General features: G+C 37.5%; 1 protein-coding gene across 4 annotated transcripts in view; it reads left to right on the forward strand.

The window, feature by feature from the left end:
- The window catches only part of IFT74 (intraflagellar transport 74), a 129,650-nt gene that overhangs the window by 68,186 nt on the left and 47,671 nt on the right, over nt 1-13,793 (forward strand). For all 4 annotated transcript variants that reach the window (XM_011957111.1, XM_011957112.1, XM_011957110.1 and 1 more), the window contains exons 9-12: nt 3,073-3,211; nt 5,853-5,915; nt 10,696-10,839; nt 12,430-12,470. In XM_011957111.1, coding sequence (XP_011812501.1) covers nt 3,073-3,211; nt 5,853-5,915; nt 10,696-10,839; nt 12,430-12,470 — 387 coding nt within the window. The remainder of the gene's footprint in view (nt 1-3,072; nt 3,212-5,852; nt 5,916-10,695; nt 10,840-12,429; nt 12,471-13,793) is intronic.

The following is a 13,793-nucleotide window of genomic DNA, read 5'->3' on the forward strand; positions in this document are numbered from 1 at the left end:
CAATATTTAATTTGGTCAAAAAAATTTATGCTGAAGGATGTTTGAAAACCACAATTCTAAAACTTCTTACTTGTCTTTTTTTTTTTTTTTTTTTTTTGAGACGGAGTTTTGCCCTTTTGCCCAGGCTAGAGTGAAGTGATGCGATCTCGGCTCACTGCAACCTCTGCCCACTGGATTCAAGCAATTCTCCTGCCTCAGCCTCCCAAGTAGCTGGGACTACAGGTGCACACAACCAAGCCCAGCTAATTTTTGTATTTTTAGTAGAGATGCGGTTTTGTCATGTTGGCCAGCCTGGTCTCAAACTCCTGACCTCAGGTGATCCACCTGCCTCTGCCCCAAAGTGCTGGGATTACAGGCTTGAGCCACCGCGCCCGGCCGAGATGCGGTTTTGTCATGTTGGCCAGCCTGGTCTCAAACTCCTGACCTCAGGTGGTCCACCTGCCTCAGCCTCCCAAAGTGCGGGGATTACAGGTGTGAGCCACTGTATTTGGCCTACTTTTGTGTTTCTTTTATTAAAATGTTAACAATTTTACTTACTGATTTAGAGTTTACAATATTGAAAATGCGTACTTTTGAAAGATATACTGTTGCTAAATTAATTTATGTTTGTCCTGATGGCATTTTATGCTTAGAAGGATTCAAATTGAGGTCAGATGCAGTGTCTGATGCCTGTAATCCCAGCACTTTGGGAAGCTAAGGTGAGAGAATAATTTGAACTCAGGAATTTGAGACCAGCCCAGCCAACTTAGCAAGACCTTGTCTCTATTGAAAATAAAGAGTAAAAACATTAGCAGGGCATAACGTTGTGTGCCTTTAGTCCCAGTTACTTGGGTGGCTGAGGTGGGGGGATGGCTTGAGTTTGAGCATGCAGTGAGCCATGATTGTGCTACCACACTCCAGTCTGGGTGACAAGTGATACCCTGTCAAAAAAGAAAGATAGAAAGAGGGGGAGAGAGAAAGAGAGAGAGAGAGAGAGAGAGAGAAAGCGAAAGAGAGAGAAAGAAGAGAGAGGAAGGGGAAGAGGAGGAAGGGAAGGGAAGGGAAGAGGAAAAGAAAGGAAGGGGAAAAGAAAAAGAAAAGAAAGGAGGGAGGGAGGGATTCAAATTGTAAAGATATCACCAAGTTTTGTATTCTATTGAGTTTCAACTTTTTTGTTTACTTATTTTTATGACACCATCATCAGTGGTTTTACTGCCAACTTATAACAGGAGCAAAGTACTCAAAGCATCAAAAAGACCTGACACCTGGATATCATATGGCCTTGAGAAAGTCAATTACCTTTCTTATGCTGTAATTTCTCTTTTGTAAAATGGAATACTTTATAACATTAGTTCTCATCTTCCTACATTGTAGGAAGAAACATTGTTGGTGGTCAGGAATCAAGTTTAGAATGAATTCCTTCCAAAAGATTAATTCCACTGGGCTTCAGTATCCTTAATCTATGAAACAAAGAGATTGAAATAGATATTTTCCTCTTTCAAATTCTGTGAGCTTATATACCTATACAAATTGTAGCAGCAGGAAATACATTTGTTATACTGTTGTAATTGAAGCTTCAAGTGATGATACCACTTCTTCTCCAATAGTGAGACAAAAATAAATTGAAATTCCAGGTTGTCTGTTTTATTATGTTCATCTTTTATTTGGTTATTTTAGATTTTTTTTTTTTTGTAGGGAAATTTCTGAGTTTAGGTTGTTTATTGTAGTAGCAGGATATGAATGTGTAGAAGGTGTGTAGGGGATATGTGGATCCACAGGCTTAGCTGGTGATTGTGAAAACTGTAGAAGTTGACATCTATGAGCGAAAGAGAGTAAACAGTGATAGGTTAATCAGATTTTGAAACCCAAAATAGAAATTAATCATCTTGGGACTGAAAATGTATGTTCAATCCAGCTTTTTATAAAATGTAAATCTTGAAAGTATTTAGATAAGTGGCTTCTTACCTATTCTTTTTTCATAATTTTTCTCTACCCTATCAATAATTGACCTTGCCTAGGCAACAAGTGGCATGTCATTGGTATTTCTTTTGATTACATGATAAAAATGGTTATTGCTTCTAATTAATTTCACTATTACTACTTTTGTGTAATTATATTTGTAATGTTTGTTATGTTTTTAGAGAAATGAGCTTAATATTTTACAGTGCTAAAAAATATCAATAATTTGTGAAATAGCAATATTAACTAAAGCAGTAAGTAAAAGAGAATTTAAGCAAAGCATATTATTAATCTAAAGCCGTAACTTTAAAAAAATAAAATTGCACTGCAGGCCTCTCTTCTCCTAGTTCTGTCAGAGCCGCACTGGATGATTTACATGGCAAACTTCTATACAATATTTAATTTGGTCAAAAAAATTTATGCTGAAGGATGTTTGAAAACCACAATTCTAAAACTTCTTACTTGTCTTTTTTTTTTTTTTTTTTTTTGCGACGGAGTTTTGCCCTTTTGCCCAGGCTAGAGTGAAGTGATGCGATCTCGGCTCACTGCAACCTCTGCCCACTGGATTCAAGCAATTCTCCTGCCTCAGCCTCCCAAGTAGCTGGGATTACAGGCGCCCGCCACCAGGCCTGGCTAAGTTTTGTGCTTTTAGTAGAGATGGGGTTTCGGCATGTTGGCCAGGCTGGTCTCAACCCCCAGACCTCATGTGATCCACCTGCCTTGGCCTCCCAAAGTGCTGGGATTACAGACGTGAGCCACCGAGCCCAGTCTCTTATTTGTCTTTTGAAGGTATAACTTTAAAAAAGTATAAATGCATCCTCATATATATAAGTCATTAAGGATTTTCTTTGATAATCTTTGTGATTTCTTAGTAAAGTAAAATGGAGAGTAAGGAAATAGAGGAATTTGGGGATGAAAAAGAGAAAGATGCCAAATAAGTTTGTGGCTACTGGGGCCAAATTTTATATAGGTCAAATAGCATTTTTTTCAGTACAAATATAAAGACTTTTCAGTCACACACTATGGTTGAATATCTTTAAGTATCCTATTAAATTAGGACTGTGACTTGTATAAAATAATTGGATATTTTTTCCTCAATACAGTATCAGGAATATTACGTGCTTTTGATTTTAGGAAAGAAAAACAAATGAGAAGTGTAGAAGAAGAAATTGAACAGGAAAAACAAGCAGCAGATGACATTATCAAAAATATGTCTCTTGAAAACCAAGTCAAGTACCTAGAGATGAAAGCCACAAATGAGAAACTGTTACAGGTAATATGAATTATTACTCTGTGCCAAGCATGTATCAGTCTTGCTACTAACAGTATAGTTTGAATATCAGCAGCGTCAGCATCCCCTGAGAGCTTGACTAGACTTTGAGATCAGTTTTCATTTTAACAAGGTCCCCAACTGATTCAAACGGACATTCACGTTTCAGAAGCATTTATTTAGAAAACTTCGTTTTTGTATGCTGCTTGATGACCTAGCTTTTACTCTTATTATTTTTTGTTCACTTCTATTTATTCATTTTGCATTTCATAAAGACACATGAAAATACTTGCATTTATAAAAATACTTGTTTATAAATTAAAAAGTCTATAAATACTTGCAGTTATAGACTTTTAATGCAAACATTAAAAGGCCTCATAGGTGGAGGATGCAGTGAGCTGAGATCACGCCGCTCCAGCCTGGGTGACAGAGTGAGACTCCATCTCAAAAAAAAGAAAAAAAAAGTCCTCATAGACCAGCTCCATATAGCTATTTACTTTCCTTTTCCTTCCTATGTAATAAACAGCTAAACTTTTTACCTGTTAGCATTATGATTTGAATGGCTGTTGTCCTGTAATTATATTGCTTAAATATCCATTTTTAAAAATTAATTTTTTATTGATACACAACAATTGTACATATTTATGGAGTACATGTGATAGTTCCATGCATCAAATCAGGATAATCAGGATATTCATCACCTCAGACATGTAGGATTTTTTTTGTGCTGGAAACTTTTTTTTTTATTTTTTTGAGACGGAGTCTTGATCTGTCTCCCAGGCTGGAGTGCAGTGGTGTGATCTCGACTCACTGCAAGCTCCGCCTCCCGGGTTCATGCCATTCTCCTGCCTCAGCCTCCTGAGTAGCTGGGACTATAGGCGCCCGCCGCCACATCCGGCTGATTTTTTGTATTTTTTTAGTAGAGACAGGGTTTCACCGTCTTACCTAGTATGGTCTCGATCTCCTGACCTCATGATCCGCCCTCCTCAGCCTCCCAAAGTGCTAGGATTACAGGCATGAGCCACTGTGCCTGGCCTTATGCTGGAAACATTTTAAATCTCCTTTTCTAGCTATTTTGAAACATACAATTAATTATTGATAACTATAGCCACCCTACTGTTCTGTTCTATCAAACATGAGAATTTATTCCTTCTCTCCCCCTCCACTGCCCCATGCCCCCAGCTGGGCACCAACTTCTCAGTCTCTCGTAACCATCATTCTACTACCTCCTTCCCTTTTTTTTTTTTTTTTTTGTTGAGATGTAGTTTCACTCTGTCACCCAGGCTGGGGTACAGTGGTGCGATCTCGGCTCAATGCAAGCTCTGCCTCCTGGGTTCACGCCATTCTCCTGCCTCAGCCTCCCGAGTAGCTGGGACCACAGGTGCCCACCACCACGCCTGGCCAGTTTTTAATGTATTTTTAGTAGAGACAGGATTTCACTGTGTTAGCCAGGATGGTCTTGATCTTCTGACCTCATGATCTGCCTGCTTTGGCCTCCCAAAGTGCTGGGATTACAGGTGTGAGCCACTGTGCCTGGCCGAGATCCACTTTTTTAAGCTCCTACAGATGAGTGAGAACATGTAATATTAAATAAGCAATTTAAATCCCTGCTTAGGGGATATTGAGAATCCTCTCAATGCTCAGTCATGATGGTGCCCTTTCATGCCCAGATGGCCCTTAATAAAGATTAAGCAAAGAATTAGGCCCCATAAATGCCAATAATGATTATAGTTTTAGTTTCTGAGACATTCCTTTGCTGACAGTTTAGTAACCTTTTTATTTTAGACAAGATTTCTAAGATACAGTGAAGCATTGAAGAAAGAGTATGGCCTAGCCAAGATGGTGAAACCCCATCTCTACTAAAAATACAAAAATTAGCTGGGTGTGGTGGCAGGCGGCTGTATTCCCAGCTACGTGGGAGGCTGAGGCAGGTAATTGCTTGAACCTGGGAGGTGGAGGTTGCAGTGAGCCAAGATCATGCCACTGCACTCCAGTCTCGGCAACAGAGCGAGACTCTGTCTCAGAAAGAGAAAAGAAAGAGTATGATACAAATGCCAAAATAGTTCCAAAATATAGTTAATCTTGTATGGGATAATGAATGAGTAAACAATTTAAGGATCTTATCCTAGTAGTGAACCATATTTATATTTACATATATGTGTATGTGTGTGTGCATGTGTTATGTGTGTATGTGTATAGTATAGAGAAATTAGGCAAAAGATATGAAAACACGATTAAACATCAAAATTTTAAATAACCTTAAACAATGACATAATTTGAAATCTTCTGATACTTGATGTCTCAGAACATAGTGATGATTCACTGTGAAAAGGTCTAAGGTCTAGCTACTTTTGAGAAACTCATGAAGTTTTTTTTTGCTTTTTGTTTTTTTTGAAGGCACACAGCAAGTTTTTAAGAATAATAAAAGAAGATGGGAAAAATATAAATAATGAAGTGTTAATAAATTCTAGTCAAAATGCAAGATGCCAGTGAAGATATTTAGAAAATTTACTTTGTCACGTCTGTATTTGAAATGTTGAGAAATAGAGAAACAAATTATTTTTTTCCAAGCTCCCTCCCCCCCCTTACTACAAATTATTCTTAATGTAATTTGGATTTATGTTTGCTTTTTTTTTCCACTTAGGAATTAGATACACTTCAACAACAACTGGATTCACAGAACATGAAAAAAGAGAGCATGGAAGCAGTAAGTGTAAAATCAAATAAGGGTTCTCATACTACTCAGTTAAAAAAGTTATTGATCTGGCAGTTTACTAATAGGAGTTTAATACTTTTTCTTCCTATTCTGGACCCACAAAGATCCTAGTATGGTAAGAAATTAGATTCAGTTATTGAGTACCTACCATGTATAAAACAAATCATTCTGCCCAACCTAGGACATGCAAAATCCAATAACAATTAAATTTTTTTTTTTTTAGAGACAGGGTCTTTGTCACTCAGGCTGGCATGCAGTGACATGATCGTAGCTCACTGTAAATTCAAGCTCTTGAGCTCAAGCAATCCTCTCTCCTCAGCTTCCCAAGTAGCTAGAACTTCAGTCAGGAACCACCACACCTGGCTAATTTTTATTTTACTTTTTGTAAAGACAGGGTGTCGTTATGGCTGGTCTACAGCTCCTGGCCTCAAGCAATGTGCCTACCTTGGCTTCCCAATGTGCTGGGATTACAGGCTTGAGGCATGGTGCTCAGCCTCTAATGGCAATTTAAAGACACATACACAAGAGACTAAAAACAAAGATGGAGAGACATGAGTTCATCTCTTTAAGGATGTAAAAACTTCCATTTGTTTTCTTATTTGTTTATTTAAAACATTTTAATTCACAAAACAAAATGTGCTTATGGTTTAAAAATAGTTGAACAAGATGAACATAAAAATGTCTGTTTTGTGTCCTTCTATCCAGATGGAACTACTGGAAAGATGTTTATCAAGTGCTTACTGTATACTTTTTTGAGCTGTAAACTTATATCAGCATCATCTTCATATAATCCCCACAAGAGTCCTAAATCCCATCTTGGTTTTATAGTTGTGAAAAACTTCAAGTGGGGTTCATACTTGCTATGCTATCTGCAGCTTTTTTTTTCACCCTAACATTATATCTTCAGTGTCTATTTATATCAGTTCTTAGAGAACCTCCTCATTATTTTAAATTGCTATGTTGTATTATGTTGTATAATTATAACACAGCCTTGTAAATGAACAGGTTGTTTATAGTTTTCTGGGATTATAAACAATACTCGGCGAAAGCATACATTTTATGCAAAGTTGTATTAGTATATCATAAGATTGAATTCTCACAATGGGTCAAAAGGTATACACTTTAAAAATGTTGTAAGATTGCCAAACTGCCTTCAAAGAGGTTGTTCCAACTTTTACTTCTAGATGTAATGTATGTGAATGCTTATTTCCCCTGCATTCACTGACAGCAAATATTATCTGACTTTTCCAATTTTAGCTAGTTTGATAGGTAAAAATTACTACCTTATTTGAATTTTCATTTATTTATGCATAAAGCTGAGTATCTGTTTATATCATTTTTGGCCAATGAATTTCTTTTTCTTTGAACTCCTTTTTCATATTTTTGGCATTTCAGTATACTGACTGTACCTCAAATCTTGCCTCCCTTTCCTGATTTCCTGTGGATTCAGGTGGATGACATGATGATAGTATTAGGAACTGTTGTAGATTGACAGATTGCTGACACCCTAGCTTGTAAAAGAAATAAATATTTTGTAATTAATTCTTTTGAGAATTTGCTATTGCAAAAGTTATTTAATTAAAAATACTGAGGTAGTTGGCTGGGCGTAGTGGCTCACGCCTGTAATCCCAGCACTTTGGGAGGCCGAGGCGGGCAGATCATGAGGTCTGGAGGTCGAGACCATCCTGGCTAACATGGTGAAACCCTGTCTCTACTAAAATACAAAAAATTAGCCCGGTGTGGTGACAGGTGCCTGTAGTGCCAGCTACTTGGGAGGCTGAGGCAGAAGAATGGCATGAACCCAGAAGGGAGAGCTTACAGAGAGCCAAGATGATGCCACTGCACTCCAGCCTGGGCGACAGAGTGAGACTCCATCTCAAAAAAAAGAAAAAAAAAATAGGAAGGTAGTTTTCTGTGTCTGGTTGTCCATCTATAAATACACTTAATTTTTATTTCCTTGGATCTCTGGTGATGGAAATACGCTTAAAGAAAGAAGGACCACATTTAGTATTAATACAACCAGCTTGTAGAATTCCTCACTAATCTTTTTTGGAGTGGGTTTGTGAGAGTCAAGTCTTACTTCAGTTGGTGAGTTTAGTTTCCGTAGGAAGAAGATAAGCTATAACCTTAGATTTACTTTTTGTACTGATGCCATTCTTCTCTGATGTCAGTACATTTATGCCTAAATTAACAAGAGTTTTAAAAATCCACAGTGTTTTCAAATTAAGATAACATAAGTCACTAATTCTATTTAACTTTTGCCAGATTTCTTTCTTTTTAAAAAAATTTTTTTGAGATGGAGTCTTGCTCCGTTGCCCAGGCTGGAGTGCAGTGACACGATCTTGGCTCACTGCAACTTCCGCCTCCTGAGTTCAAGCAATTCTCCTGTCTCGGCCTCCTGAGTAGCTGGGATTACAGCATGCATCACCATGCCCGCCTAATTTTTGTATTTTTATTAGAGATGGGGTTTCACCATGTTGGCCAGGCTGGTCTTGAACTCCTGACCTCGTGATCCACCCGCTTCACCTCTCAAAGTGCTGCGATTACAGGTGTGAGCCACCATGCCCAGCCCAGATTTCTTTTATTTATTTATTTAGGACTTGTTCTTCAAGAAAATATGTGTCAGATAGTGGTCAATCAACTAGTATTTATTGAATACTTTATGTTCACTACTGTACAATGTATTAGGTCATGCTTATTCAATTCACAAGAATGGAAAAAATCAGGTGAAGGATTAACATGAGCTTAAGCCTTCCAGAACAGTTTTATCAAGATGCAATTCAAACAAGTCTATAGGATCGTTAGGCAAAAAGGAGAAGAGACTATGAAAAAGGATAGCATAAAATATCTGCATTTCCTCTATAGTATTTTTTAGCATGCCTTTATCTTATCTGATGCCTAATCTATTACTTGAACTGTATATATAATCCATTGCTTATGGACTTTGAAAAATTCTCTTGTCTACTTGTTCCTTTTTTGGAAGTTCCTTCTTTCATACTTTTAAAAGAGAAGAGGTCGGCCGGGCGTGGTGGCTCACACTTGTAATCCCAGCACTTTGGGAGGCTAACGTGGGCGGATCACGAGGTCAGGAGTTTTGAGACTAGCCTGGCCAACATGGTGAAACCCCATCTCTAGTAAAAATACACAAAAAGGTAGCTGGGCGTGGTGGTGGGCGTCTGTAGTCCCAGTTACTTGGGAGGCTGAGGCAGGAGAATGGTGTGAACCCGGGAGACGGAGCTTGCATTGAGCTGAGATCGCACCACTGCGCTCCAGCCTGGGTGACTGAGCAAGACTCCGTCTCAAATATAAATAAATAAATAAATAAATAAATATTAGCTGGGTGTGGTGGCGGGCACCTGTAATCCCAGCTACTTGGGAGGCTGAGGCAGGAGAATTGCTTGAAACTGGGAGGCGAAAGTTGCAGGGAGCCAAGATCGCACCACTACACCCCAGCCTGGGTGAAAGAGTGAAACTCTGTCTCAAAAAAGGAAAAAAAAAAAAGAGAGAGAGAGAAGAGGTCTTACCTCTTAAGAATTTTGTTTTGTTCATGCTGTAGGTCTGTTTTCAAATGTCACTGTTAACTCTTATGTCTTTGTTAACTTTGAAAAGTTATTTACATTTCAGGTCCTTAGTTTTCTCATCTGTAAAATGGAGATGATAGTACTATCTTGTAGAGTATCACTTTGGATAGTAGAGATAACATATAAATAACATGTAGCATAGTGCCTGGCATGGAACAGATGCTCAGTAAACAAGAGTTTCAAATGTCATTTTAATCATCACCACCACCATTCCTAGCTTTTTTTTTTTAATCTAATAACATTTTTGTCACATCCTTATTTTTTTCTTTGTGAAAGGTAGGATAGTGGTGCGTACACAATAACTGTTATTTCATGTGTTAATTTCCTAGTGCTGCTGTAATAGAATATCACAAACGGGGTGGCTTAAAACAAACAAACAAATTTTCTCACAGTTCCAGAGCCTGAAAGTCTGAAATCAAGGTGTCAGCAGAGCCTTGCTTCCTCTCAGACTCTAGAAAGAATCTTGCTCTGCCTCCTCCTAGCTTCTAGTAGTATCCATTAGCCCTTGATGTTGCTTGACTTGCAGCTGCATCACTCCAGTTTTTGCCTGAGTCATACCATGGTATTCTCCCTGTGTGTCTCTGTTGCATCTGTACTCTTCTTATAAAGGGCACTATCATACTGCATTAGGGCCCACCCCTAATGACCTTATCTTAACTTGACTAAATATGCAAAGAGCCTATTTTCAAATATAGGTCAAATTGACAGGTGTGTGTCGTTAAGACTCCAGCTTACCTTTTGAGCAGACACAATTCAACTCACAAAATTGTGGAAAAATATATTTTATGACCTATTTAGGGAAAAATATCTTCTCTCCAAAGATCACTTCTATGGACTTTGAATCAGACATTGTGTTTAAAGTTGCACATATGTTTTGACATTGTCTTTATCCTCCCGTTGGTAGAGTTGTCCTATATTTATTCAGGTCTTATATGTAGAAAATAAAATAAACTAAGGCTATCAACTTCTTGTGAATCTTAGATTGAAAATAGCTTATTAAAATATACAGGACTTATTTTATTCTTCCAGTTTAGAAATGTGCTTTGTAGCATTATTGAGTACTAATGATATTTGCTGTCTGTATTTAAAGATGCTGGTAGTTTACCCCCTATTCTTATAAACTGAAACCTATTTGATAATAATTATTGATAAAATACTGATTAAAAATTTCCCTTCTTATTTTCCTTTAGGAAATAGCTCACTCCCAGGTGAAACAGGAGGCTGTATTGCTGCATGAAAAGCTTTATGAGTTGGAGTCCCATCGAGATCAAATGATTGCAGAAGACAAAAGCATAGGATCTCCAATGGAAGAGAGACAGAAATTACTTAAGCAGGTGGGCAAAAGAAACACACTTATTTTAAGATGTCTGGTTTTGGTACATGTATTGATTTGTTTTATTTAAGGGATATTAATGCAACCAAAAGCTAGTAAGTTTATTGTCTAAAAATAATTTATGTGAAGAAATGACTTTTTAATCTAGATTTTCTTCTTCTTCTTCTTCTTTTTTTTTTTTTTTTTGATATAGGGTCTCGCTCTGTAACCCAGGCTGGAGCACAGTGGTGCAATCATAGCTCACTGTAGCCCTGATCTGCTGGGCTCAAGCGATCCTCCACCTCAGCCTCTTGAGTAGCTGGAACTACAGGCATGTGCCAACACACCAATTTTTTATTTTTATTTTTTTGTAGTGATGGGGTTTTACTATGTTGCCTAGGCTGGTCTCAAGCTCCTGGCCTCAAGCAATCCTCCAATTTCAGTCTCTCCAAGTGTTGGGATTATAGGCACCCAGCCTAGATTTTCTTAAGTATTTCATACTAACGTAGGTGAAGCTAACTTTTCCTTAGTAGGAATACTTGAAACTCTTCTTTATTGGTCATTAAATATTTAGATAATCTTTTGGAAGATATGTTTCCTTTTTGTTTTGGGCCTTGTATTTAGAAAACAGAGTATCCCAAGGCTAATGACTTTTTGTGGTTGTTATTATCGGTGCCTCCATGAAGAGAATTGAATTAAAATGTCCTGTGAAATTATCGTATGTCCTAAAGTCATGACACATGTAACATATATTTAGTAGCTTTCTTACTACCCCAAGGGTAGATGTAGTTTAGCTCCAAATTATAATTAGCATGTTGTTTATTGTGACACACCCTAACTATAAGGGCCTTAGGAGAACTTCATCTATATTTGGACACAGCTCCAGTCAGGGACTCCTTTGCCCCTAGACTTAGATCAAGCCCATTGCATTTAGAAGAAATTTAGGTATCAATTCAGGGACTATTTAATTATTAGAATCATTCCAGAAGGGTATTAAATCTAGAACCTGTGTAGTTCCTTGGAAATAAATCATTGAAGGATGGGGAGGAGTGATCTTGAGGTACATGTACCACATAAAATATAGAATAGCTACTTAAATTTCAATTTCAGATAAGCAATGAATAATCTTTCAGACACATATATCTATATAGAAAAATTATTAATTGCTTGTGAATGATACGAATAATCCAAATATTACATGGTATATATATCCCCTCAAAGATATTCACTACTTATCTGAAATTCAAATTTAACTGGACTTGCTCAATCTAGCAAAACCCTACCTGTGGGAAAGTGAGGGAGACTCTCAGAAATCCTAGATGTTTATATCAACTTATCCAGGCCTGAAGATGTGCTAACCTGATGGTGCCTGGGGGGGTAGCTATGAGTATATCAGTTACTACCCTTACTTTGAGGAAAAAGGATGGAATCTGTGAATGGTTCCTTGGTGCTGTTCCCTTTAACTTCAAAGATTGAAGTCTAAAAAATAGATTTCAGGAAGGAGACTAAATTTGACACTTTAGTACAATGCACTCTAGAAGGAAATTGTCTTTAAGATAGCCTTACAATGAGTTATTTTTTTAAATACTACTTTGTTTTTATGCCTTTGTAGGTTAAAGACGATAATCAGGAAATAGCCAGCATGGAAAGACAGTAAGTACCTTTATACTAGGACATTTTACATCCATTTCTCACTTTAAAAATTACGTTCTAAAGGTACAGGAGTGGCTTTCATTCTTTCAATTTTACTTATAGCTTTAAATATTTCTTTGAGTGTTTAAGAGCCATTGCATAGTATAATTGTTTTTTATAAATATCTGTATTAAGATATACTTTATACCATATAATAGACATATTTAAAGTAAACAATTTAAAGCTTTTTAGTATATTCACAGAAGTGTGCAGCCATCACCTAAATCACCTTTATTTTTCAATTTTTATTTATTTTTATCTTTTTGAGACCAGGTCTCACTCTGCTGCCCAGACTGGAGTGCAAGTGGCATGATCATAGTTCATTGTAACCTCAAACTCCTGGGCTCAAACCTCCCAAGGAGCTAGGGCTGCAGGCACATGCCACCATATCTGGCTAATTTATTTTTATTTTTAGTAGAGTCAAGATGTTACTATGTTGCCCAGGCTAGTCTCCAGCTCCTGGCCTCAAGAGATCCTCCCATCTCAGCTTCCCAAAGAGCTGAGATTACAGCTGTGAGCCAGTGTGCCAGGCCCCAAGTCAACTTTAGAACTATTCAGTCAGCCCAATAAAACCCTACACCCTTTAACCATCACCTCCCTTATGCCTCTCCCAGCTCTAGCCATGCCTATTCTGGACATTTCATAAAAATGGAATCATTCAATATGTGCTTCTGTGTGGCAGGATGCTTTCCCTTAACACAGCCTTGCTTTCTTGAAGATCAGCTGACTATCAGTATTTGGCTTTATTTCAGGGTTCTCTATTCTGTTCTGAGGCTCATAGATGAGGCTTGAAAACTAAGACTAATGGAATATTATTTGGAAATAAAAATTAATACAATACTAACACATGCTCAGTATTTTATTAATTTTTATTAATACTGATACATGCTTAGTATTTTATTTTTATTTCCAAATAGTATTCCATTGTATGGATATACTATATTCTGTTTATTCATTTATAAATTGATGGATGTATGGGCTATTACCATTTTTTCACTGTTATGAATCATGCTCCTATGAACGAACATCCATGTACAAGTTTTTGTGTGGACGTATGTTTTCACTTCTCTTGTATATATACCTAGGAGTGGAATTGCTGACTCATGACTATGTTTAACTTTTTGAACAACTGCCAGACTATTTTTCAAAACAACTTTACCGGCCGGGTGCGGTGGCTCAAGCCTGTAATCCCAGCACTTTGGGAGGCTGAGCCGGGCGGATCACGGGGTCAGGAGATCGAGACCATCCTGGCTAACACGGTGAAACCCCGTCTCTACTAAAAAA

Source organism: Colobus angolensis, unplaced genomic scaffold (genome assembly GCF_000951035.1).
Source record: "Colobus angolensis palliatus isolate OR3802 unplaced genomic scaffold, Cang.pa_1.0 Scaffold436, whole genome shotgun sequence".
Classification (NCBI taxonomy): Eukaryota; Metazoa; Chordata; class Mammalia; order Primates; family Cercopithecidae; genus Colobus; species Colobus angolensis.